General features: G+C 51.7%; 1 protein-coding gene across 3 annotated transcripts; it reads right to left on the bottom strand.

Moving 5' to 3' along the window:
• On the bottom strand, nt 1–27,179 carry Plekhd1 (pleckstrin homology and coiled-coil domain containing D1). 3 transcript variants are annotated; one of them, XM_015991932.3, is made up of 14 exons: nt 26,740–27,165; nt 19,337–19,430; nt 18,878–18,967; nt 18,605–18,681; nt 17,794–17,885; nt 16,796–16,848; nt 7,450–7,544; nt 5,857–5,950; nt 4,279–4,457; nt 3,688–3,820; nt 2,831–2,975; nt 2,311–2,460; nt 1,902–2,070; nt 126–247 (listed from the first exon to the last, which is right to left on the bottom strand). In XM_015991932.3, the coding sequence occupies exons 1-13, from the start codon at nt 27,138–27,140 to the stop codon at nt 1,904–1,906; spliced, it is 1,770 nt and encodes a 589-aa protein (XP_015847418.2). In that variant the 5' UTR covers nt 27,141–27,165; the 3' UTR covers nt 126–247; nt 1,902–1,903. The 3 variants fall into 3 exon arrangements, with proteins under 3 accessions (XP_076407071.1, XP_015847418.2, XP_042116787.2); XM_042260853.2 differs by lacking the exon at nt 126–247 and adding an exon at nt 898–1,021; XM_076550956.1 differs by having other exon boundaries at nt 1–2,070; nt 26,740–27,179.

Below are 27,179 nucleotides of genomic sequence, written 5' to 3'. Positions count from 1 at the left end.
TTGATTTTATAAATCTTCATTTCAAAATCCATTCCATATACATATTATATAGACAAGCTCTGGGCTTACGCATGTTTATACACATTTAAAGCTTTATATGTACACACAAATGCATTGATTCCAAAGTACCCTGCCTGAGACCACCCCTACCAAGAAGGCACCACTGAGAACAGGGTAGCCTAAGCCTTGGCAAGGGTTCTTCCCAGGGGCTGCTTCTTTAGTCCCTGCCTCAGAACACTTCAGTCTTCTGAAGGAAAAAAAAAGGATGCCTTTGTTCCACCAAAGTCTTAGTGCCCAGTCCCTTTTAAACAGTTTGTTGTTGTTGTTTTGGTTTTTTTTGTTGTTTTGTTTTGTTTTGTTTTTTGAGACAGGTTTCTCCATGTAGTTTTAGTGCCTATCCTGGATCTCACTCTGTAGACCAGGCTGGCCTCGAACTCACAGAGATCCACCTGCCTCTGCCTCCTGAGTGCTGGGATTAAAGGCGTGCGCCATCACCACTCGGCCCCTTTTAAACACTTCTTAAAGATTTATTTATTTTATGTGTATGAATGTTTTGTCTGTCTGTATGCACATGCACCATGTGAGTGTCTGGTGCCTGTGGTGGTCAGAAGAGGGTGTTGGATCTCCCGGCAATGGAGTTACAGATGTGAGACACCATGTGGGTGCTGGGAACCAAATCTGGGTCCTCTGTAAGAGCATCAAGTGTCCTTAACAACGGCACCGCCTCTCCACTAGCCCTCCCCCAGTCTTGTTCGGAGAGAATGATAGACTCAGGCTGCTTCCGAGGGATGAGCCCCTAGAGACTGTCACAGATGAGGAACGCGGTCCTTGGCGTCCTAAAACATAGTGGTCTTCCACAAAATCTGCAGGCTGGTGTTACAGTGTCGCCATGACAACAGCAACGAACCAGCCAATGGCTGCTGGCTCCCCACGGGCCCATGTTCCCCTGTGGTGGGTTCACGGCTGCATTGGTTCACTGAGTGAAGCCACTTCTGGGAGCGGAGGCAGCAAGCAGAGCCAGCTGGGAAGGAGACAGACCTCTGTGGTCTGTAGCAGTAGGGCCACAGCAGCCTGAGGCAGCCAAAGCTCTGCCTGACTGTGGATGATACAGGAGCCTTGGCTTCCCCACTCCTGATCGGGCTGTGTGTACTCTGGGGAACATCCTGGGTTGAGCGCTCCCAATCAGGGCTGATTTTCCCCAAGTGGGATCACACACTTCTCCTGGGTGGCCCTACAGCCAGGGCAGCCCCCAGAAAATAGAATACTGCAGGGAGGGTGTGGGGTTGTGTCTTAGGTCCCGCTCTTCCCTCTCCAAGGACGTGGACTAAGTGAGGAGCCTGGACAAAGGTTGTATAGGAGGAACAGGGGCAAAGAGAGAGTTGGGGGGGGGGGTCCTGCGACCAGGGGCAGAGCAGTGGAGTCACAGATGGCACCAGGGAAGGTTTTTCCAGTCCTCAGCCAGTGGGCAGGCCCTGCCTACCCTTGTGGAATAGACATTTTCTCTTCCTTACCAACAGATACCACACACAGTCGGGCCTCATCATGACAACCAGGTAGCATCCAGTGTGGAGCCACCTACCTAGTGTAGACCCAAGGTCAGGGCTCAGGCCTGGAGAGATGGCTCAGTGGTTAAGAGCACTTGTGATCTCTTCCAGAGGACCCAGGTTCAATTCCCAGCACCCACATAGTGGATCACAACCATCTAGAACTCCAGTTCCAGAGACTCCAACACTCTCTTCTGATCTCCAAGGTCAGGGCTCGACGTAAAACAGAGGGACTTATCACCTCCTTCGAGAATAAGGGTACCCCTCCTCTAGGGGTGCTCTGGTGGAGAGGAGCCGAGGAGTCAGGCCTCCCTCCTACCCTACCAAGGAGAGAGAGAGGAGGTGGGAGAGGATTACCATCACTTTCCACCCCGGGGGAGTGCAGTGGCCCCAGGCTGGGTGGCCATGATGTGGTAGATGGATTCTCGGAAGCGCTGGTCTCGGCTCAGCCGCTTGGCCACCTCCTTTAGCTCTTCTATGTTGTTGGCTTCTAGCTGGGAGGTCATGAAGGACTGGGAGGGCTTCACTGGGGGGACAAAGACCAATGCATGGCACTCCCCCATGCTGTGCCCACCCCCTCTCCCTCGGTCCAGCCCTGCATGCTGCTGAGCTGCACTTGGCCCCTTCTGACTACGTCTGGTAGAGCCAGGTTCGAGGACATACTACCCAGCCTTGGCTACTTGTTCCCAAACCAGCCCTCTTCCTGCCCTGTCGCCGACAGCCTGTGCCACCCGACCCCACAAGAGGCACACGAGTGAGCGCTCACTGTCATTCCAGGAGGTACTGGACCGGCGACGGTGGAAACGACAGCTCTTGATGCGACGAGTGGCAGCCTTATGGATGTACACGGAGTTCTTCATGATGACCGGCATCTTGGCCTCAAGCTCTGCATTGCGGATGCACTCCTCGAAAAACCCTGTGGTGATGGGAAGGAACGGTTGACTGCCTCTTTCTCTGGGCCTGTCCTTCTCCTCCTAAGTACTCATTTGGTCTGGTGGGAGACATGTGGTCTATCCTTTGGAGGACCCCGTTCCTCCTCAGACCACAACCTGCGGCTCTCGTAGAGAAGATCTGCCGGGAACAGAGCTCTGAGCTTTTGAAAAGAGGACAAGACTTCAGGCTTTCCTCCCCTACCCTCACCCCGGGTCCAGCTGCCGCAAAAGAGGCTCTGCCAAAGGGACTCCTACAGGATGGTGTCTGGAGAGGGGGTTCCAGGGAGGACCGCTTCACCCATGCAGGCCCTGCTCCAGGCTCTGCTGGGGCTGGGCCCTGGAGGGAGGCCTTACTTTTCAGGTGGCTCACATCAGCCCGCATCCTCTCTTCCTTCTCCTTGTTCCGAACCTTGGAATTGAGCCCTTGCTCCAGGCTCCGCAAGGCTGCCTCTGCCTCGCGAAGTCGTCTCTCCAGGTCCATGCGTACCTTCACTTCAGCCTAGACGGAGGGAGAGGCAAGAGGGAAGGCGAGTCCAGGAAGCCGTCTCCTCCTCCCCAGAAGCCTTCCGTGGTGGTGTATGATCTTTGCTAATTGAACCAGACTTAGGATCACCTAGGAGACACACCTCTGGTGTGTCTGTGAGGGCATCTCCAGAAGGGTTTAACTGAGGGTAGAGGATGCACCCTGAGTGTGGGTGGTACTGTCCCATGGGTTGGGGTGCCAGACTGAACAAAAAGGAAAGGGGAAGAGGTATAGATTCACCTCTCTGCTTCCTGACTCCAGACACAATGTCACAAGCTGCCCCATACTCCCCCCCGTCATGACTTCCCCGTCATGACAGACTACATCCCCCAAACCATGGACCCTCCTTCCTTAAGCTGCTTTTGACGGGAGCTTCATCACAGTAATGGGAAAAACGGCTAGCCCACCGTTCCCGATCATCCTGGGCTCAATGGGCTTGGATGGAAGTTTCCATATCTTGGTTCCATGCCTTACCCATGACCCAGATGACCGGGCACGGCCCTGTTCCTAACACTTGTCTACCAGGGATCGAGATTGTCACCTCTTGTGATAGACCCATCCCTGAATCTGGCCAGCTGGCCCCCCTGGGAGAGAAGTTTAGGGTAGCTGTGGGGTGCAGGGATGGGCAGGAGCCCCCAGCCGATGGGAAGGGCCCAGAGCACAAGGCCCATGCGGGCTGGCTGCAAACCTTGAGTTCCCGCTCAGCCTGCAGCTTCTCCGCAGTCAGCTCCTGAAGCGAGTTCTGCAGAGCTTGAGACTGGCTTGAATAGAACTCCCGTTCCTCCTCCAGGGCCCGTGAGCGCTCTTCATTCTCCTTCATCCTGTGGGCGGGAGGGAGGCTTACCCAGTGCTCGCCCACAAAGGGAGGTGCCCCTGCTAGAGTCACGGCTAGAGAAAGGCTGACTCCTTTTGGGGTCCAGTCAGACAGGCGATGAGGGGAGGTGGTATGGAGTGAGGGGAGCCCTAGGCTTAGAGGTTCAGGGATTGCTACTTCTCTGACCTCAGGAAGACTGCCAACCCCAGTGAGGCTCAGTTTCTTCATGGGTCAGGTGGAGAGAAGCTAAGGGAACCTGCTGGCTGGCCACAGGCACTGTTCTGAGGACTTGATGCTGCTCTGAATGGTTTGTCAAGGCAGCTTTGGGAAAGCCGGGTCATAGGCAAAAAGGAAGTGAGTGGCCCGTCTCGTCAATGATAGCTGGAACTCAAGTCCAGTTGTATAACTGGAGGGCAGTCGCAGCCCCCAAGCTGCTGGAGGACCCAGTGGTCTCAGGTGCCTCACCGCTTCTCGGCCAGAAGCTTCTCTGCCAAAAGCTCCTGCATCCGCTCTTCGATCTGCCTGAGGTTGCTATGGAGTCCATCACTGGCAAGTGGCTGCTCACTCTGATTGGTCGATGGCTGTGGCTGGTTCTTATCTTCCTCCAGCATCTCTAGGGTTTTCTTCTTCTCTATGGAGAGTTCCTGGCACAAAGGCAAGGAAGGGTGGGAAGGAGCAGGGGTTAGCTCTCCAGCATGGCTGCCCTGGTCTCCTTGCAATTCCAGGGAGTGATCTGCTCCTCCCTCAGTCCTCCGTGATGGAGATTTCACATGCCTCATTCCAAGATCTTCTTCCTTACAACATGGCCAGGTTACTCCTCCATCAACAGACAGGCAGACAAGGAGGAACCCAATGTGACTTCTAATAGAGATGGTACCTATGAGGGCCAGGTTCCAAGGCCTCAGGGCAACATGATTTTTTGAGGTCCTTGTTCCTCAAGGAGAAAGGAGATATATTGGGCCCATGTGAAAATACCCCCAAAGGACCAGTCCAAGAGTGCATCTAGACATCCTCTGCATTTATCAGTCAGGATCATAACACTACAGTGAAATTCTGGGGTTGGAAATATCCATGGTGACCGCACCCATGACGGGGAAAGCTAGACCAGCCAAGGCTCCAGTCACTCCAGGGAGACTGAAAGTCTTGTAGCCTTCATGCACTTGATGGATTCAACTAAGGTGTATGGTCCCAAGCTCACTTCAGGTGCTGGACTTTGGGAAACTGTGAAGACATGGCCAAGTAAAGATCACAGTTTCAAAAACACAACCCGGAGTTTATCCCACAACAGATGTGCAGAATGCATGGGAACAGAGCAAATACCGACCTAGAAGAATCAAGGAAGCTTGACTAAAGAGACATTTTAGCTGAGTCTGAAGACAAATAGTTCTCCAAAGAAGAGATGAAAAAGATATGTTGTGTAGAAGCAACAGTACGGTAGAGGTGTAGGGGATCAAAAAGCTTGTTTTCCTTAGGGGCATGGGCTCAGTGGTTGGAGCAGGGGATGGAGTGTCTTGGAGCAGGGGATGGAGGGGCAGCAGGGGAGGAAAGGCTGGGGGGTTTGTACTCGCATGCTATGCTAAGAAGTTTGTTCTCTGTCCTTGACACATGCTGCTTGTCCCTCCCCCTCTCGGTCTCATGCATCAGATGAAGGTGACCTGGAAGTTGATTTCCCTTCATGCTCAATTTCACCAAGGAGCAGCTAAGTGAAGGAACCACAGGAGGATGTGGTGGGTGACTCCACCTCTCACGCTAATCAATCCTGCCTCTGGTGTAAGAACAGCACTACAGAGAGCAGGTTTCCTGAGGCCACGGTCATCACAAGAGCAAGGCAGAATGTTTGTTCTGGGTCTGGGAAGAACCAGTCCATGCTTTGGGTTTCATGTGCCAGCTAGAGCTCCCAACCATGCACAGACAGGGTCCTTCAGATAAGCTCCCCTTCATGCTTATTCTCCTGTAAGTACCTTCCCTAGGAAATACCAAGAAATCCAGAATTACGTAGCCCGACCCGTCAACTCACCCTCCTGGGCAAGCAACCCTCCTCACCTCCAGGGTGCGCTGTAAGGATTCTGTGAGATTCCTCAGCTCCTTCTTCTCTTGTTCCACACCCTTGAGGCATCTTGCAGTGAGTTCTAGCTCCCTGTGGGCGACGGAGAGCTGGAATGGCAGTGGGCACCCTTGCCAACCTCTGCCCACAGGCATGCTTCTGTCACAGCTGATGTGGCTCAGTAGGTCCCTTGGACAGCCAGTGCTCGGCAACACTGGCTACTGAAAACAACTGCAGAATCAGGGCTGCCAGGAACGCTCAACCAAATGAGGTGGGTTTACTCACCGGACAAAGGAAGGTCCTGAAGCCAGGAACTTAGCTTCTAATTCAGTGTCCAAGAAGTGCTTGGTGTTTTACTTAGGGAGACCCTCTCAATTGTACACTAACTTCAAAAATTAGGAAAAAGAGCCTCCGTATTTCTCCCTCCCCCAAATACATATCTAAATGATTCCCTTAAATAAGGTCGTCCCGAGTTAAGTGTTTCTGGACTGTCACTGATAGTCCGTGTGGTGGTGAAGATGATGATGGTGGTGGAGGTGGTGTGACCCTGAGCACCATCAACCACAGAAGCAGTTTCCAAATTCTGGATAGACTACATCCGAGTCACCTGGGTTGGGGACACATACACACTTGTCCCACCTTTATGAGATTATGATGCAATTAATGCTTATCATGGGCAACTAGATTGGTACATAATACATCAGACTGAAGATCCCAATGTGTCATGAACTAAAATGTGAAAGGATTCCAGGGGAGATGGAGAATGTTGGGGGTTTTGGTGGGCAGTACTTCTAGGCCAGGCCAGCTTGTTGCCAATAACTTGGGTAAGTGGCTCTCACAAAGGGGGTGGTGGTGGCGGTGGGGGGGGGGGAGGGAAGAGGTTAGCCTGCAGTCATCCATGTCTCACCCTTTTGTCCATACCTTGGCAAGAGGTCATTATCAATGATTGGAAATGACCTACTGGGGGGGGGGGCATATTTTCTGGGTATACTCAAGACCTGGAACATTGGGAAGACCAGGCCAGACGTGGGTGGTTTCCTGGTAAAGCTCTCTGCAGGTCTGGCTGCACATGGGTCTGCCAGGGCTAGAAAATCACCCTGCTGCCCCTCTCAGAGCCAGGGCATTCCCCCTGTTGCCCCACTCATCCACCCAGGGCCAGGGTATCCACCCACCTGCTGCCCCTCTCAGTGCCAGGGCATCCCTGCCCGCGCCCCCCGCCCCCCTCCCGTTCCCCCTCCCAGGGCCAGGGCATTCACCCATGTTGCCTCTCCTAGGGCCGGGGCATCCCCCACTCCGTCACCCCCCCCCCATCTTCCAGGGCCAGAGTATCGTCCCTGTTGCCCCTCCCAGGGCCAGGGTAACCCCCCCCCCCGCCCCTCCCAGCTGCCCCTCCCGGGACAGGGCATGCCCACTGCCCGCCCCCAGGCCCGCCCCCAGGCCCGCCCCCAGGCCCTCCCCCAGGCCCGCTCCCAGGCCCGCCCCCAGGCCCGCCCCCAGGCCCGCCCCCAGGCCCGCCCCCAGGCCCTCCCCCAGGCCCGCCCCCAGGCCCGCCCCCAGGCCCGCCCCCAGGCCCGCCCCCAGGCCCACGTCACCTCTTGATCTGCTCTTGCTCCACCCTCAGCTCTTGCACCACCTCCTCAAACTGCTGCTTCTCGGCCTCCAGCACCTGGTTCAGACGTTCAAGCTCCTGAAGAGAACCAGAGAAGAGGAAAGTCACAGGAGGCGCAGGGCCCCTAGGCTCAGGACGATTCCTCCTCTCGCTAGCCCAGGGGACACTCGAGAATTTGGCTCAGTTTAGGGCATAAGGGCAAACTTGTAAATCCCAAGGAGCCATTCAGTGGCATGTGGTCTCAACTAACGCAAAAATGTGATGAAGCTGGCCCATGAAGACGGTTAGCAATGATCCCAACAAGGGTCCTCTGACAGATAGGACCGTAAACCTGGATGTGGTTCCGCTGGGCAACACTAGGGTCTAACACCCCAACGTGAAGGGGTTGTTCCTCAAGCATGGAACAAAAACAAAACAACCCCGTGGAGTGTGTATTTCCAGGACACAGAATGGCATCGGGTATAGTGGCAAAGCGAAGCTATTTCCAACCCAAGAGTCAGAGAATAAGGTTTTCTTTATCTCTGGGGACGGGCAGCTTCCCTCTCCTCAGACCTACCGGAATAGGAGTGTCGGAAAGCCCAGGACAGGTCCCTTCAGGGAGCTGGCCAGCCTCAATGTTTCCCCCACCAGGTTGGAGCCTCTAGGCTAGGGATCCTATCTTCCCTGGATCTGTAGCAGGTGGCATTAGGGATCCAGTTCATGAAGTTTAGCTCGCGGTTTTTGTTTGTTTGTTTTCCACATTTTATGCTGTGGGAGCATATTGTTTCTGCATCTGCTTTCTCACTTTCCGGTTCTAAATTACAATCTAGTCACCTAGGGGCTTTCTTCTCAAGCATAATGGCATCCTTGGTAGGGAATGGCACTGCCTATGGAGGGCGCTGTTACCACTGGCTTTGAAGAGATGCAGAGAGGGAATAAAATAGATACAGGGGAGAGTCTCATTTTAATCCGCACGCCCAAGTTTCTTACCCAAGTTAAGTTACTTCCTTCTCATCAAATCCTTGTTGGCACATGGCTACAAACTGCCTCTGTTTGCTAAATGTTGCCCCCACCCGGGGTGCTCCCTGGCGTTCTGATTGATGCTCCTGGGCACATGCACGGCTCCAGTACACTGGCTATGGGTAGTGGGGCTCATGGGAGCAGCTGAGGCTGACGGAATGTGAGCAGGAGGACAGATATCTTTTGAAAAGATGGTGTGTGGTGGGCTATGGTTCCTTTCCCCTGGCATAGATAGGGGTCCCCTTAGCCTGGACCCCCAGGAATGAGGACACATGAAACCAAGCTCCCGCCAGCCCAAGTAGCTGAGAAAACACATTCGTGCTGTTAAAAGCCATGGACATATGGGGGTTTTTGGTTGCTGTAGAAGCCATGATCTAGCCATATCTATATTTGACACGTCTTATATTAATAAGATATAAATTAAATTTATTCTTGCACATATCCCCCCTCCCCTTACAACTGAAAAAAATGTCAGACATTAAAAAAAGAAATATGAGGCTGGGTGGTGGTGGCACGCACCTTTAATCCCAGTACTCGGGAGGCAGAGCCAGGCGGATCTCTGTGAGTTTGAGGCCAGCCTGGTCTACAGAGCGAGTTCCAGGACAGCCAGAGCTACACAGAGAAACTCTGTCTCAAATAATAATAATAATAATAATAATAATAATAATAATAATAAATAACAATGTTAAAAAAGAAACATGAAACTCTCTGCTTTAATACACATGGCACTGCTGGTGCCGAGAGCCTCTCTGGCCGCAGAGTCCACACACTTGACCGATTCTCCTCTGGTGGTGTTTGCCAGTTATGCAAGGGCTGTTGAGAGGCCCACAGAACCCACTAGCCAGAAGCACCTGAGCTCCATAGTGGCTCTCACAGGTCCCAGGGCTTCTGCTGTTTCAGAAATGATCACCCAGGACTCAGTAGAGGACTCCACCCTCCAGCCTCACGCACTCCAGCTCCCCGGAGAGGTCCCTAGCCCTGCAGCTTACAGCCGCCTCCCTTCACTCGTTATCACAGTGGAATAGCTTCTGTCGAACTGTCAGTCAGGGTCTGAAACTCAGACCTTCCCTCCCTAGTGCCCAAGCACCTCAGGACACTAGCAGATGCTAGGCAGTGTCTCTAAGAACATTAAAGAGAAAAGTAACTTTGAACACAACAGGACAACAAACACAACCCAGCCATCGGCCTTTCTTCTCCACTCAGAGGTCCCAAGCATATGTGGTAAGATTGTTTCTGCTTGTGTCAATGACTAGCTCTGCCCAGGGAAGCATGTGCTGCTGCCTCAAGGGGCCAGCAGAATGGGTGCCATGAACCAGAGCCATCCTGCACCAAAGCAACTTTAAAGGAAGTTCAGTCTTCACGGGATGCTTGAATCCCCTGATGATTTTCTGCCAACAGGTGGTCAAGGCTGGCTTGAATATCTCACGGTAGAAAGTCAGGAAATCGGTTTCAGCTTTGAAGAACCTAGAGAAAGGCCCGCCCTCTGCCAGCCCTGCCTGGCCCCACCCCCACCCCTTCTCTAAAGGCCACAGATACAAAAGCATTGGTGAACGATGAAAGGTTCTGTGGAAATCTCCACAGGGAACCAACAGCATGGCTCACCTCATTCATGCCACAACACTGCTCCTCTCCCAGTCTCTCGAGCCACCACCTCTGGCCTTGCTCAAATGTTCTCTCCCTTCAGCAGCCGCCTCACTCCTGGCCTTTGTCACACTCTCTTTCCAGGCTCTCTCTAAGTCTCTGAGTCCTGTGGGACCCAGTCCACAAAACAGGAGCTAGCATATATAGTCCAAGCCAAACCGCAGACCCGCAGGGCCAAGAGCAGCGGCCGGCACCTGGTCACTCCAGGTTGCTCTAGTTGGAGAAGCAAGCAGCCTATGTTGTCCACCAGTTCCATTTCAGCCCAAATCTGCCTCCCCCTCCACCCCCCAGCCTCCCTCACCAAATCTAGCTTCTCCTTGAGCCATCAAATAGGACTAATTTCTTTTCCCTTCAAGTATTTAAAAAAAAAAAAAATTCTGTTCCCAAGATTCCTGTCCTCCAAGCTAAACACATCTTGTTTGCCATGCTTCACAGACCATGCTTTCTGGTCCTCAATAAAACTAATTATACCCATGAAGAGAATGCAGCCACAGGAGCTCCTGATCAGGAAGCCTTAATACAGGGAGGATTCTTTGCAAGTAATTGACAGGCTCAATGCAATTCCAGGAAATAGCCCAGTGAGATTTTTTTTTCTCATAGTTCTATTCATTCATGCTACATCTATTTACCAAGTGCATCCTATGTTCCAAGCACCTGCTGGGCTCTGCATGGGGCATCTGAAGATGTTCTTACAGAGCCTATGGTGTAGTGTAGCTACTAAGAAACCCAGACCAGGATTTCAGATCAAATGTAGGAATCCAGTATTACTAAAATAATCCGGTATCTCGGAGAGTACTACAAAACAAGATGCAAGTCCTGCAGGACAGGGACCCAGTTCCAGGTCAAGCTGTCCTGGAGGTAAGTAGAATAGAAAACTCCACGGAGGTGGGAAGAGGGGCAATCAGTTGATTCTTGAGCTGAGAGACAAAGCTGGGTAGATAAATGGGTTGGAGATTTAGCTCAGTGCCTTGCCTAGTTAAGTACAAGAGGAAAGAACATCCCAGATGGAAGGAATAGTACATACAAAGCCTCTGTGGAAGCATGCTGCCTGGAAGAACCAAGCCAGGCCCGTATGAAACATGAGAGCAAATAGGATGGGCGAGAGGCTGGGGCCGGAGATGCAGGGAAGCTGACAAGGGAAACACTGTAGGCCATGCAGGACCGCAGGCTTAGGCGAGGATCTTTTGTTGTTGTTCTTCCTGAACAAAATAGGTATGTACCTATTTTCTCATTGAAGGACCGACCCTCTGGGTTGTTCCAGGTTTCAACAATTATGAATGGAGCCATTATAAACACACGTAGATAGTTTGTTGTGCATGGACAGACACTGTCAGTTCACTTGAATAAGTAACAAGGAAATATATATATATATATATATATATATATGTTGTTGTTTTTTTTAGACTTAGATCTCAATATTTAATTTGGTTGGGGAGTTCTCTTGAAATCATTTCTTTTTTTTTCCTCGAGACAGGGTTTCTCTGTGTAGTTTTGCACCTTTCCTGGATCTCGCTCTGTAGCCCAGGCTGGCCTCCAACTCATAGAGATCCACCTGCCTCTGCCTCCCAGGTGGCCGGGCGGTGGTGGCACACGCCTTTAATCCCAACACTTGAAATCATTTCTTAAGACCTAGACCAGAGAGGGGAGGGGCAGTTGAAGCCCTGCCCGAAACGAGGAAGCACGGTCTTGTAGAGTTACCAGGAGGGTCGTACAAGTTCATTCATGCAAACTGCTTGCCATTAGTAAGTGCTTATCAAGTGCCATCCAGGTCAGGCTTTTAATCTCAGCGCTCGGAAGACAGAGAGGCAGGTGGATCCCTGGGAGTTGGAGGCTAGTCTGGTCTACATAGTGAGTTCCAGGCTACCCAAGGCTACATAGAGAGACCTTTTCTCAAAATAAAGTATAATATACAGTTTAAAGAGATTATCAGAACCAGAGTCAGATAGCAGGACTGTTAAAATGATCAGACCAGGAGTTAAAAATTAAAAACAAACCCAACTGTGGGTTGTGTGCTAAAGACTTTAATAGAAAAAAATAGATATGTAGGCTGGAGAGATGGCTCAGCGGTTAAGAGCACTGGCTGCTCTTCTAGAGGTCTTGAGTTCAATAGATATGTAAAAATAGATGATTAATATATGTGAGGAGATGGGAATTTCATACATATGCACACACACATACACACACACATACACACACCCCAAATGCAAGATTCAAAACACAAGACAATTAATTAGACAATGGCCAGGTGTGATGGTGTGCTCTTGTAATCCCGGAACTCAGGAGGTGGACACAGGAAACAGAGATGATCAGGAGTTCAAGGCTGGCTTAAACTACATGTCACTCTGCCCCACAAAGCAAGCAAGCAAACAAAAACACAAAACAAAATAACAAAGCCACACTCTGAAAGAATAAAGAATGTCTCTGCCAAGAGAAACTTCCAAATACACCAGAGAGCGTGCTTTTCATGTCGTCCCATGTGTGGACAAGGCGGGACGTAGAGTACACCATCAACTGGCAGCTGTCTATGGGAGAGACCTCAGAATGAAACTTGTCTTTTTGACAACTTGATCTTTCATTTTCTAGTCTTCAGAACTCTGAGAAATAGATTGCTCTCGTTGAAACCACTTGGCCTGACTTTGTCATGGTAGATCAAACTTCTAGGATTGACAAACCACATCGTTTATGGCATATTCCACGTTATTCCCAAGCTCCCATGGAACGTTCATCGAGAGAGCCTGGACTCCACAGGAGGAGATACTCCTTAACAAATTTAAAAGACTAAAAACCGTATAACATTTGCTCTTAATCAGTAATGAAAATATACTAGAAACTCATATCAAAACAATAGCAAGAAAACGCACAAAGTGATTGGAGATTAAACAATATATTTCTGAGTGACGTGAGTCGAAGGTGATTCCAAGAGAACTCCCCCACCAAATTAAATATAGAGACCTAAGTCTAAAATATATAACATTCCTTGTTATTTATTCAAGTGAACTGACAGTATCTGTCCATACACAAAAAAACTATCTATGATTGTTTATAATGGCTCCATTCATAATTGCTGAAACCTGGAACAACCCAGAGGGTCGGTCCTTCAATGAGAAAATAGGTATATACCCAGATAACAAATTTATTCAACTCTGAAAAGGAACCAGTGGTCAAGCCATACAAAGGCACAGTGGATGTTTCAGTGTACCTTACTAAGTGAAAGACGGTGATCTGAAAAGCCTACATGGTGCATGACCCCAACTCCATGACCCTCCGGAAAGAGCAAGCCTTTGGAGACAGTCAGAAGATCAGTGGTTGCTGGGGTTAGTGGTGGGAGAGACAAACAGAGGGAACACAGAATTCTTAAGGCAGTGAAACTATTCTCTGTGATATCACAATGGTGAATTAGTGGCATTTTATATTTATATCAAAATCTACAGAATGTGCTACACTAACAGTAAAGCCTGCTGGGTGGTGGTGGCACACTCCTTTAATCCCAACACTTGGGAGCAGAGGCAGGCAGATCTCTGTGAGTTCAAGGCCAGCTTGGTCTACAGAGTGAGCTCCAGGATGGCCAGGGCTACACAAAGAAACCCTGTCTTGAGAGAACCCCCCCCCCAAAAAAAATGAAGAAATAAATAAGTAAATAAATAAATAAAAAGAGTGAAGCCTGATGACCCTGGAAGATATGCCCAGGCAGTTCTCTATGCATTCTTGGCTAAAAACACTTAGGCTAGGGGTTCCAGGCTTTCTCTGACATGTGGAAAATGCCATGGCTACAGGTACATGGCCACACCCTCCCATGGCACATTTCCCTGAATTCTAGTCCATTTAGCTTCTCAGCAACCCAGGAGAATGCAGAGCAGCTGTTACTTTTATTAAGCATTAGAGATGAAGAACACGAAGTCCAGAGGAATCAGACGACATTCACACCGTGAGTGTTGAAGCTGAGACTCTGCCAGGTCTCCTGGCTGCAGTCTCCGAGGCTCCCTCTGGGTTAGGCTATCCCCTAGAAACCTCATACATCATCAGAAGAGCCATCTTGTCTCTGGGATACAGAATTCTTTCTATGTGGCCCCAAACCCCTCTGCCAATCTCTGATCTAGAATAGGAGGGGAAGATATTGGGGACAAGTCTACCTATCCTATGGGTAAGCTAACTAAGGAAGAACAGGCACAGTGACTCAGTGTGGCCAGACCAGGAGCAGAATCTGGGCTGTTTCTGGGCGAGAGCACATCACTGACAGGGAGCTTGAGCCTGGTGTGGTTCCCCTCCTGCTGCCTGCTCCAGGAATCCCCACCACATCGACATCTGGGCTTGCACCTTCCTCGTACTCTGTAGCTGCCAGCGTCCCACTTCAGTGCTGTGGCATGAAGCGAGGCCTGTGTGCCCTGGGTCTCCGCTGCCCTCATTTCCAAGCCAAGACCTAGATAGTGTGTCTAAATTTTCCTTGGGCCAATTTCTGCCCCAGATTCAACCTCTGTTGGCTAAGTCTCCTCTCTCCATTGGGGGCTGTGTCTCCCACTCCATCCTATGCTGGGCCTCCCAAATCATCTGTCCTTAAAGTTTCTGACAATATATCAAAGTCTCATTCCAAATGCTTAGGATGCTATGGAGAAGAGGCCCAAACTCTAATGGGATTTAGATGAGAGTGTACGGGCCTTAGGGTTTGCTCTGGGGGAAGAGAGGCAAGGCACTATGGTGAGGCCAGTTCAGGCTCCTTCTCCCTCACCTGACTTCCTGGACACCAGGCACACCAGACATCCATGCAGACAAAGTGCCCATACACATAAAATACTTTTTAAAGACACAAAACCCTACTTTCAACTTCATATCTCCACATTAAAATCTTCAATCTTGTTTTTCTTTTATTTGTAATCATTGAAAAGACTCTAAAGTCTATTTGGAAGAATAAGTGGGCACAGAGGGTGAAATTTTGGAAGAAGAATGAAAGCGACTGTCATGGTGGTTTGAAATTAAGCCACAATGTAAAGTTGCAAGAGTCAGGTCAGCCCAGTCTTGATTCTTTCCACATTACCATGCTCTCCTCTGAGGCTGGGTGCTGTCACAGGACTTGGGGGGCTTGGGGTTCAAAGGAGACTTGTGTTTCTTGACTTTAGGGCACCTTTTAGAGTCCCTTGAGGGGTGGCGGGGAAGGAGCTGAATTCCTGAGCTGAGTCACAGCCAGGCACTGAGCTACAGCTGATGGCCTCAGCCCTGTGGCTGGCCTGAACGAGGACAATGAAAAGGGACCAGGGTGAAGGAAGTGGCTTGGGTCAGTCTCCTCGATGTAGGCTCCTCTGAGCACCACTTTGCAATGCCAGGCCTCACCCAGGCAGGAGTGGCCCATAATTAGCAATAACATGAGCCTAATGCTAAGAAGAACAGCTGGTCACTGAGCACACCCTGTACACACAGTGTGTCAGACGCTTTCGATATAACGCCCTGCTTAACCATTACAACAGCCCCAAGAAGTCGGGTTTTATTATTTTCCTCAGGTTCTTGGATGAGAATATTGACATGCAGAGAGGTTAAGTAACTTGTCAGGGACCGTCCAGTTAGAAGGGCTAAGGTCAAATACAACCACAGGAGGTTGGCTCCAGGCTTCCCTCTGCTTGCCACATGCCCTGCCCTTCAGGTGTGGGAATGGAGCAGATTCCAATGATCTCGGAGGTTCTCAAACCCCATCACTCTTATGTACCAGAAGCCCCCCCCCCCCGCGCCAGTACCCCACCAAAACTAAGGCCATTACAACCTCCTGTGGATACCAGCGAGATGTTGCGAGATGTTTATGAAATGTTTAGATGGCTTTGTCTCTAAGACCTGCTCCTCACTCATTCCTTTCCTGAGGGTTCACAAGAGAAATATGCTTCCCACCAAGGTAAAGACACCGTCATCTGGTGGCCTCACTGCTCCATCCTGTCTGAGGTCTCTCAAGCAAGTCTCCGGATGCCTAGCACCACTTCCCCCCACTCCACACACACACACACACACCAGTGCTATCTCCTAATGCAGTGGTTCTCAACCTTCCTAATGCTGAGACCCATTATTACAGTTCCTCGTGTTCTGGGGACACCCCCCAACCACAACATTATTTTTGTTGCTACTTCATAACTGTAATTTTGCTAGTGTTATGGATCACAATGTAAATCTCTGTGTTATCCAATGGTCTTAGGCGACCCCTGTAAAATCAACAACTCCCCAAAGGGGTCATGACCCACAGGTTAAGAAATGCTGCCCTTGACCTGCTGACGTCCCATGCAACCTAAGTCAGAAGCTCATTTTTTAGTAAAAGGGGGACCTGTAGGGCCCTGGCCCCCATTTTGGGTAATGGTTGCCTTGCTTGCTGACCTTGACCTTGATATCCTCCCTATGCTAATTCCCTGCAGGGTTCCATCCTCCTGAATGCTTAAATGTATCCTGCATAATGGACATTAACAGCTTAGAAGCAAGATTGTAAAACATCAGTAGGGAACTTCTGCCTTCTGGGGTTCTCCCATTGTGCTGTAAGCTTGTATTTAAGACCTCTTCCCTCCTTCAATGAACAGCATTCAGCATTAAATAATAAATAAATAAATAAATAAACAAACAAACAAACAAACAAACCTGAATTCAAAAAAAGAAAGAAAGAAATGCTGCCCTAACGCCAGCCATGAGGGGGAGTTGAGTCTTTCTGCACACTCACACTATGTGCTTACCTCTCTCTGCTCCCTCTGAAGGCACAGTTCCTCCGTCTCCTCCATCAGCTTGTCTGCCAAGGCAAGCACACGGTCACTGAAAACAGCCCAGGGGTCCTGAGGGCAGGGGCCTTGGGTGGTCTCTGTCACCTCTGCCATCTCCCGGGGAAGAGGTCTGCACTCCTACGCAGGGGTGGGGTCCTCCTGTTCTGCTGAACTGAAGCTGCCTCCCTGGCCCAAGCTGCCCTTTCGGTCTTCTGCCCTGTTCCGTGCATCCTTAGGTCCTCAGGGGACTTGACCATGGAGGCTCAGGTGGGTCTCTGCAGTCTCCCCTGCCCCCACTAGTGCCTGGTTAGTCGGAGAGGGCACTTTCCAGGGAAGGGAGGGCTGCTTAGAGCAGGCAGAGACGGGCCAGGGCCTGAGCTGTCTCAGCAGGGTTTCCAGGAAGAGGATCGACCCATTCTCATCATCTCCCAACTGGGGGCATTTAGCAGACAGTTAGAGCATGGGGCCTGGGGCCTTGCAGCTGGGTTTAAAGTGGGTTTGGTGAGGGATGGAGAGGAAGGGCACAGGACCTGGGACTCAGGCAGGATAGTGTTTTTCCATTTTTAGATCCTTCAACTGAAGGTCCGACCCATTACACTTACACACACCCAGGGATTTTCCCTTTAAGCTGATCTCCACCCCACCTCTAACACCAGGGACCATTTCCATCTTGTCTTTAAGGAGCAGGAAACTGAGGCTTATAGAGACTGCATGTCCTACAGATCCACACATCAGCGAGGTAGGTGACAGGGCCGTGTCTAAAGCCAAGCACTCTGCCGCTTGTCTCTCCTGACTCTAGCTCTCTGATCAAAAAGATGTTTATCACATCATCAAGAGCTCTAGGTGTCAAGCTCCCTTCCAAGCCCCAGAGAGACCTCCGGTACCACTCCCACCCAGTCCCTCTCCATCTCTCACTCTGGTCCCCAAGTGCCGCCATCGGGAAACTTCAGATTCCAGTTCACCTCGTAACTAACCTAAATATTCCTGCTTTTCCTTCGCCAGCTGTAACCCCTGTGCCTCCAGGCTTTTGATCATAGCTTCTCCTAGCTGGGCGTTTTTCCAGGTCCTGGGGAAGGGAAGGCAGATGGGAGAGAGGGGAGGGGAAATACAAACCGTTAAACCAGGAGCAAGGCCCAGGGAGAAGGAGATTGTACATTCTCTGTGCTAGCCCCTCCTCCGCCCCGCTGAATCCCAGCTCAGTCTGGCACCCAGGGCTCTGGGCACGCCACCAGCATTGATCAGTTACAGTAACTGGAGGCTGAGATTGCAAAGCGGGCCACAGGGACGGAGCCAAGAGCGCTCACAGAGGACAGGGGGGATGCTTCCCTTGTAGCCTTCTACACACTGCATGCCCACCACCTGGCTCCAGGCTGGGTACTCGGTGTTATTGGTTGGGTTAGAAGCATGGGCACAGGCTGTGTTGGTCAGGTGGTCTCTGTGATTTGCAAACACCATCTCTGGTCCTCACTAGGGTTAATTACAGGTCTGGGAAGGCAAGATGGATGCACTGAGGTTCTGAATATGAGGAGTGGTGATTGACTAAGTCCCAAGAATTGGAGGCCACTGGTGTCCACATCTACCACCTATAATTGCAGACACCTTCCCAAGCTCACCACTTAGGGCACCCTCACAGACGCTCTACAGCTTGAGCTATCTCTTCCCACACACCCTGGCCAGCTTCCACGGACCCGTCTCAGGACCCAGCAGACAGGCAGGTGGGCAGGGCCAGCCTGGCCCATCCGCTCTCATCCTGGCCCCTCAGAGGCCCTGCTGGCAGACACTTACACCTTCCCAGACTCCTGCAGCATCTCGAGCCATTGTGTCTGCTCAAACTCAGACTCAGCAGCCAACAAGACATTTCCCTGCCGGGAAGAGGAGCCAGAGTGAGAGGTGTCCACTCCAAAGGAAGGGGAGGCCATTTCTTCTCTTCTCCCCACCCCCAACAGGCCTGGGCCCTGACAGTCCTCTCAGGCTAGACTGCACAGGGCTGTTCCCAGGGGATCAAGACGAAGATGCTTAGCCCTGTGGACCCTGGGCTCGGGGAAGGTCCTCACTCACGTGGAAGTCCTGATGCGAGATCTTCATGGCGTAGGGCATGCTGGGTTCTTCTCTGGCCTCCACCAGGCAGCCGCCCAGTGGGATGACACCCTGAGGAAGAAACAGAGCAGGCAGCTCCCACCCCACTCAGCTCACATCACTTAAGAGTCCCAGGAGGCTCCTGGAGAAAGCCGAGGGCTTGCCAAGGACCTCAGGCTGGACCACATCCCAGGGCTATGACATCAAGACTAAGACGGATTCCCAGAAGGAAGAAGAGCTGGGGCGGACTCTGTGGCTAAGGAGGTGTGTGTGTATGGAGTGGGGGGACTCAGTGCAGAAGTTACAGGGGGTGTCTTGAGCCCTGAGAGGATTTGTTCTCTAGATTCTAAGCCACATCAAGGCAACAGATAGTTCCCTGCCATTCCCAAACGTCCCCAGTGGGCCCTCCCTCGCTGTGGCCCTGGAAAGGCGCCTCCTTACCTTGGGATGGATATTGAAGTATTTATTGGTTTCAAAGCTCTTCTTTTCACTCTCAGAATAGTAAAGCAGAAAGCTTTCTTTGATGATAAAAAACCTATGGGGGAGGCATGAGAAAATGGTGAAATCTTAAGGGTCAAGAACATCCTTGGGGGCCCTGGACTCACATCGTTCTGGATGGGTGTTTTAGTGTAATCAAGTGGAATTTGAGTCTATCCTAGCAGGGGAAAGTTCAGAGCAGCGACATATTGGAACCTGCTGGGATAGACTCACAATGGCCAATAGCGTGACTCTCTTACCTGCTTAGCATTCAGTGACAGGACAGTGGTGACCATATAGACCACAGCAGGAGTGTTTGTACTGTGAAAATCAACTACAGCAGAACCACGCCCCAAGAGCCTGTTATTAAACCATTCACTTCCGGTGAGGAGCGGACCCCTGCAGGTTCCATCCCCCACGTGATCTTCCCAGTGAGCACAGCAGCTTTGGCCCAGAGTGGAGGGGCAGGACCACAGAGGCTTTGGGGCAGAGTGGAGGACCACAGTGGCTTTGGGGCAGAGTGGAGGGGCAGCCTGAATAGCTGCAGCAGTCCTTCTTCAAGGTAACTGAAGCTCAACTTGGTGTTTTGGTGTGAGCTCATGATTTTATTCCCTCCCCCGCCCCACACACACACACACATTTTGAGATGGAGGTCTTGCTAAGTTGCCTAGGCTGGTCTTGAACTCATAGACTTGAGCAATCTCCCCCATCTCAATGATGCATGGCCTGGTGAGGACCCTCTGCTGGAAATGCAGGCAAACAGAAGAGCGCTGCCTCCCCGCCCCCACAACAGTGCCTCATGAACCCCTTCATGTGTTGAATCCCTACCTGCAGAGGGACTGTCTCTGGAAACAGGATTTCTAGGAGGTAACTATGGTTCAGTGAGCTAATAATGAGGCAGGACCATGACCTAGTGGAGCTGTGGCTTTACAAAAGAGGAACTGGGGTTGGAGGTGTAGTTAAGTCTATGCAAGACTGCGTAGAGAGGCATTCCTCTTCTCACACCTTCCCTCAAAGGCGTCCTGTTCTAGACACTCTCACTTCAGTGTCCAAGGCTGGGCTAACCTCCCTTGGGCCCTGCAGAGCTGGGCAGCCAGTGTAAGGGCTGGTCACAGTCACCATTTCTACGTATTAGCGTCTGTGAGGCAAGTTATGTGAGGATCAGAGAACCTGCCTCTCAGACCAGGGCTGGAGGCGGGGCCTTTCACTCCCAGGTCGCAGGTGAGGGAAGAAGGGTTTAGATATGACGTCGCATACAAAGCCTTACAACTGCGGCAGAAGGATTGGAACTCAGGACCACCAGGCCTGCCTCCTGCTCCCTATATGGCTCATGGAGCCGCCGTCCTGGCTCAGGACACACCCAGGGTAGAGATGTGGGAAGCCACGTTGCAATGGCCAAGGCGGGGGATCTGCCAGTCACCAGGAGTGACGGGGAGAGACATCTAGTCTTCCTGGGCCTCAGCTCCGTGTGGGTGACAATTAAAGGCTATTTCTCATGGCTGGGAGGGAAACGAGTCTGATCACGTGAAGACCTGGCTCGTAGTAAACACACAGGCCGTGCTCGTGGTTGTTCTGGTTACTGCTGTTCCTTATCGCTGAGTTCAGCGGCTTTGCCGCCACCCCGCCCCTCTTCCCGTTTGTGTTCACACAACAGCCACTGAAGAGGACATGGCTGCAGCCCAACTGGCTGGCTTCCTGCTTTCCAAACACAGGCCGCAGCCCTGTCCTCCTCCTGTCTGAAGTGTCCCCCATCTCCAGGGCCAGCGTCTGTCCTTGGAGAAGCTTTACCGTCCTGGGTTTGCAGGAAGCCTGGAGTCTGTGCATGGTAAAGGTTTCATGTCGGTCCTGGCTGCCTTCTCTCTCTGGTTCACTATTAATATTAATATTAATTAATTAAATTATTATAGTGACTCAGGTGGTCAGGCTGGTCTCAAACTCACCATATAGCTGATGCTGACCTTGAACCTCTAACCTTTCTGCCTCCACCTCCTGAATGCTGTGATTATAGGCGTGAGTCACCATGCCTGGGTTATGGAGAGCTGGGAACTGAACCCAGATTCTTCATGCATGCTAGACAAGCGATCCACCGAGTCAGCCATATCCTCGGCACCCGCTCTCTATTTCACCTCCAGATGGAAGAACTTAGAAGTCAGGAAGGAATGCCCTTTGCTACACATACTTGACTGACATTATCTTATTTAAGTGTCTCCAAGTGATGGGCGGGGTTTTTGGTCTTCCAGTACATTGGTAAGAAAACTGGACCACAGTGAGAGGGCGCAACGGGCGAGTGGTGAACTCGGAGCTCTGTTGACAGAGCTCAAGTTCTCGGCTGCCTGTGATCTGGGATGCCGGTCCTCCTCGCCGCTGTCACCAGCTGTCTGACGCCCTCGAGCTGACCCTGGAGTTCGGCTGCAGCGCCCACTTGGCTCAGGCCAGACGCCTGTTACAGAACCAGTTACTTAGCCAAGCAGGTACTGTGCTGGGCCCTGACAGCTTGGTGAAGTCCCTGTCCCCAAGGAGCTCGAGCGTTGAATGCAGGAGAGAGCGTGTGGCAAGAAAAATTTTTTTAAAAAATAGCTCATGTTTATCAAGCTCCATCTTTGTACCAGGCCCTGTCTGAGCAAGAACAGTTCGTGTAGTGATTCATTCACTGCTTGTTCAAGGTAGGTGGCGAAACTGGTCTGCAGAGGAATCAAGCAATAAGTCCCAGATCACACAATGGGTAAACGGGGGAGCTAAAAATATAAAGCACTTGGCTATGGGGCGACACTGTCAGGCCGTGGGGATACACAGCAACGTAGAAAGTACCGCGGGGGGGGGGGGGGGGGGCAGGGATGCTATTACCCCATGAAGCACCGGGATCCATTACTGTGACATTTTACCACAGCAGAGTGTCTGGAGGATACACAGCCACTACAAAGCACCAGGACCCAGAGCAACAAGGGAAGTTTGTGTGAAAACCAGAAGCGTGGCCATCAAGGAGATGAATGCTCTCTAGACAGGGGGCGGGGGGGGGGGGGGGGGACTATGTAGAGAACAGTGTGCTCAAGGTCATCAAAATACGTCTGGTGTTATGTGCAGATAAGTGCTAAAGGGGTGGCCGGGGCATAGGGGGAGGGGAAGGAGAGAGGGCGGGTCTGTAAACAGGGGCTGAGAGCAGGCAGACACACACACCCACCTTGCACAGATATCAAACCAGTCCTGGGAGGTCAATTTGTGGTTTTAGAATAAAGAGAGGAGGCCCTGAGGAGGTCACATCTGGGCAAAGGGGTGAACCAGAGTTATTAGAAGGTAAAAATCAGCAGAGTATGCTGAATAGTTAGACAGGAGCAGGGTGACCTAAGTCCGATGACACCATGGCCAGGATTTTAGCTCGAGTGACAGGATGGACACACAGATGTCATCTAAAGTGAAGGATTTTCATAGTGTGGCTTCTTTTCCCTTTACCCTGTGCTCTGAGTATAATAAGGGTCCAGCCAGAGCTCAGTGGTTGACACTGGTCTCCTGAGAGATCCAGTGGAGGCAGAGAAAAATGTTCAGAGCACAGATGCAGTGTATATCAGACAGGCCTTTTTAAAGAAGGACCAGCCCGGCGCTGGAGAGATGGCCCAGTGGTTAAGGGTACTGGCTACTTTTCTGGAGGACCTGGGTTCAGTTCCCAGCACCTACACGTCAGCTCACAACCGTATGTAACTTCAGTTCCAGAGAATCCAATCCCCTCTGTGGTCTCTGCGAGCACTGTATGCACAGGATATACAGATATGCACGCAGGCAGAACACACACACACACACACACACACACACACACACACACACACGATATAAATAAGTAAAATCTTAAGAAGAAAATATGATGATGATAAAGAAGGAGGAGGAGGAGGAGGAGGAGGAGGAGGAGGAGGAGGAGGAGGAGAAGAAGAAGAAGAAGAAGAAGAAGAAGAAGAAGAAGAAGAAGAAGAAGAAGAAGAAGAAGAAGAAACAGAGCCAGAAGTAGTAGCCAGTCTGCTCTACTGAGCTCTTTAGTGCTCCAGTGTTTGGGGGTGTAGACCCAGGGCAGAGAAATTGGAAGTTGGGGACATCCTGCAGGGCAGGAAGGAGGAGGTGTGATGGGTAAGTGCAGAGGAGAGAGGGTCTCAGTAGCATGCCTGAGTCTGGACCAGAAGAGTGGCATATGGTATACATACATACAAGCAGGCATGCAAATATAGATGTAAATTTTAAAAAAAATAGACAAAAATCTAAAATCAACACACCAAAAACTGAAAAATAAACTGTCAAATAAAATAGGCTTCAGAGCCGGGCGGTGGTGGCGCACGCCTTTAATCCCAGCACTTGGGAGGCAGAGCCAGGCGGATCTCTGTGGGTTCAAGGCCAGCCTGGGCTACCAAGTGAGTTCCAGGAAAGGCGCAAAGCTACACAGAGAAACCCTGTCTCGAAAAACCAAAAAAAAAAAAAAAAAAAAAAAAAAAGGCTTCAGAAAACAGAGGAAAGAGCCCATGTGAAGGCGAGCGCCCCCTCAGCCTCCACGCTTTCAGTATGGTTTACTCCGCCCACAAAGACCATGTGTGAGAGATTAGAGGTGTGTGGCAGTGGAAATATCGAGTTGGAGGTGGGGAGGCTGAGGAACCAGAGTTCCTGACAGCAGGACATCTCAGTTCAACACCTTCTGGGGATTAGCGGAGACAAGATGCAGGATTTAGACTTCTGTGGGATTTTGATCTCGGAGCCAAAGTTATCTCACCCTCAAGAGGATACCCAAGGTATGGTTTCCCAGCAAGGACATGGTGAGCTGAGTCCTGGAGGCACCATGGTGGTCTCAGAAGGGCATCCCAGGTACCCCTTGCTGACCCTGGCTGAAGCTAAGACCATCCTCCTCCTCCTGTTCGGAGCACACAGGTCTTTGCATCTGAGTTTATGCTACCCCCAGAGGAAGGAGAGGACCGTGGCCAATTTGCCCTCTAGATCCTTCTGGAAATTCTCCTTTCTCTGTTAATGAACACTTGGATCCCTTCCTTTGCCCACAGGAAAGTAAACTAATAGTGAGGGCATCTTCCCACTCCTGTGTGGGCAAGGTGGGGCTACTGGAGGCTCCCCCTAAGACAGACTCTGAGGAGGAGAGGTTTTATAGAACTCAGCCAGCCACAGCCAGTTCCATCCTGCCCAATGGCTGGTTACGACGATGCAGCATGGAGCCTTTCTGCGCCTCTTCCCTCAGCTGCCCACCAGAGCATCGATTTCCCTAATGGTAAGTCTCTGCAGTGGTGGGTGTTGGCTGCCCTGTCCCAAGCCTTCCTGTGGCCACTAATTAGCTGAGGTCCAGAGACTGCACTTCATAAATGGGAAGCTGGAGCCCAGAGGCCCTACTGGGAAGCCAGAGAAGGCTGGGCTGGGCCTCAGGCTTGCTTCTTTCTGACTGTTGCTGACTCAAAGGAAAATCGAGGGTGTATGGGGTGGAGGATGGGGCGGTATTCTCCCAGAGGTGGGAACATGGACAAAGGTCTAGAGCTGGCAGGTCAGAGGAGGGAGAATCTTTGCATTGTGACAACCCCTGAGCAAGGAAGGTGTGAGAGGTGACAGTCTCTTCCAAAGGGTAGAGAACTTGACTTGGCACTGGGACTTATTGTTTTGACTTAGACTGGTTTGTTTTGGGTGGCTGTGGGGACGACTGACGGAGATTCTCAGGGCCCCACCCCCAAGTGTCCTGGCCACTACAACCATGCTTTTAGCTAAGAGGTTTTCTCCGGGCACTTGTGGGCCCCAAATCAACTGCATATGCAGTAGCCAGGTCCCCCTGTACCTACAGGGGAAAGGGGAGCCAGGAGACTCAGCCTAGGGGTCCAAGGCACCTACCACGTAATGGATGCAACCAGGTGAAAATGCCTAGCAGAAAAAGTCTTAAATGAGGACAAAAAGTCAGGCCCGATGGAGAGAGAAGGCTGCCTGAGGTAGCTCAGGACATTCTGCACAATGGCCCTGGCACAGTAAGTCCACAATAGCTCCTCCCCGACTCCCCATACTCATCCAAGAGCTGGGGCAGAGATTGGACGCTCACAGCCCTCAGTGGCTGCGGCTCAGACAGCAACCCTGTGAGCCTCTTCTCATATAACCTTCATACTGCTCCAAGCCTTCACTTAAAGTATCAGAGAGAAACTCAGCTTGGAGGGACTCAAGGGGGCCTGCCTCCCATTAAATCCCCAAGGGAAATCAGCCAGAAATAATAAAAGTGTATGAAACCATCTCTGCAAAACGTAAAGTCCCATCCACACCTCCATTTGTTCTGAGGTCTTACAGGAATATTAAATTATTCATCAAAATCGAACATCAAAACTAAACCGCTACCACATGCACGTGATCTGCGGTCCTGAAAACATCCGAGGCACTCAGACTCGTGGTGTGGGATGGAGAAGGGGCTGTGGTTCCAAGAATGGCCATACCCTCCAGGGAAGGGCCAGGATGCAGTCTGCGTTTTCTATACACCAGCAGTAAATCCTAGTGGGCGTGAGGAGGAAAGCAGTGTGGAAACTGGTCCATTGCACTTGCAGCCAGCTTTGGGAGGCTCCTGTAAGTCCAGGCCTGGTTCCTCCTCTCCCAATACCTGTCAGGACCGTTTGTACATAGAAGCCAGGTTTATCTGGAGCCTTCGATTGGAGTTGGTGCTGAGAACGGGGCCAAGGTTGCTCTGGCTCTCCCCAGCCCCTCTCCAAACATCAATCCTTTGAACAGGACCAATCTACCCTCTCTCCCACTCCAACTTCAGGTGTGTGTGTGTGTGTGTGTGTGTGTGTGTGTGTGTGTGTGTGTGTGTGTGTGTGTGTGAAGGCACAGTTGGAGGGGTTGCCAACACAATTTCTTACAGAAGGTTTGTGGTTCTCTCTCCTGAGTCTTTCAGAATGGCCAGTGATCTGCTGGATAGAGTGGCGCCCATCTCCCAGCCCACTTTAAGCCTCAACAGAGGGATGGAATTGGCTGTGGAGGTCTCTGCAGACTCTCTGGTGGGAGATGGGTGGTGGGTGGTGGGTGGGGGGATTAGGGGAGCTAGGGGGGAAGGGGGCGGCTCCTGCTCAGTCTGGCCCAACTTAACCTCAGTCTCTCTAGCCCATATGCAGCCGCGCCACTTGGGACCTGGGACTCAGTTCATTTTTCAGAGAATTCCCGGCAACTACAGGCCAGTGATTCCATTCTAGCTCCAGCGGCCAATTAAAGTCGCATTTTGGGGACAGCACAGACAGAAACTGCCTGGGCGGGCCAAGGTCACAGAGCAAGGCTGAGGCAGGGCGGTGACTGGTGGAGTGGGAGGGGTCCCGAGGCCCGGGGCTCCCTCCCAAGGTGGGGAGGGGACGTCTCCCCGGACGCGGGGACTCACTCACCGCCTGGACCACTTGGCCGACGATCTCCCGAACGGCCGCTTCCACAGAACCCCATAGAGCTGCACTTTGGTGCTGATGTCCAGCGCGTCCGCGTCAGCCTGCTCCAGGGACGGCGATGGCGACACAGAGTTGGACTTGGACGTGAACATCCTGTCTCGGAGGCGCTGCCCGGCCCGGGTCCACCCCCCTCGTGGGACTGGAAGGGACAGGGAGGACGGCGGGCAGCCTGGGCACGACCAGCGAAGGCAGCTCCGGACGCCGTCGGGGCGCGTCCCAGCGAAAGGAGCGGGACGCCAAGGGGCGCGGGAATTGCAGCCAGAGGCTGGGACGAAGCTCGGGAGCGCCGCCGGCCGGGAGGGAACTCCGCAGGGAGGGCAGCTCGGCCCGCAGGCTCGCAGCATCCACTCCCCCCACCCCCACCCGCGCGGGCAGCCTCAATT

Source organism: Peromyscus maniculatus, chromosome 14, assembly GCF_049852395.1.
Source record: "Peromyscus maniculatus bairdii isolate BWxNUB_F1_BW_parent chromosome 14, HU_Pman_BW_mat_3.1, whole genome shotgun sequence".
NCBI lineage: Eukaryota > Metazoa > Chordata > Mammalia > Rodentia > Cricetidae > Peromyscus > Peromyscus maniculatus.
This window is presented reverse-complemented; position numbering and strand designations above follow the sequence as displayed.

What these genes read in the sequence shown, in the direction of transcription:
- Plekhd1 (XM_076550956.1), bottom strand. Translation starts at nt 27,140, where the DNA reads ATGCTGCGAGCCTGCGGGCCGAGCTGCCCTCCCTGCGGAGTTCCCTCC. An exon ending in TCTCGCATCAGGACTTCCAC is followed by an intron (nt 18,682 to 18,877) that starts GTGAGTGAGGAC and finishes TCTTCCCGGCAG; the next exon opens with GGAAATGTCTTGTTGGCTGC. An exon ending in CAGTACCTCCTGGAATGACA is followed by an intron (nt 2,071 to 2,310) that starts GTGAGCGCTCAC and finishes TTGTCCCCCCAG; the next exon opens with TGAAGCCCTCCCAGTCCTTC.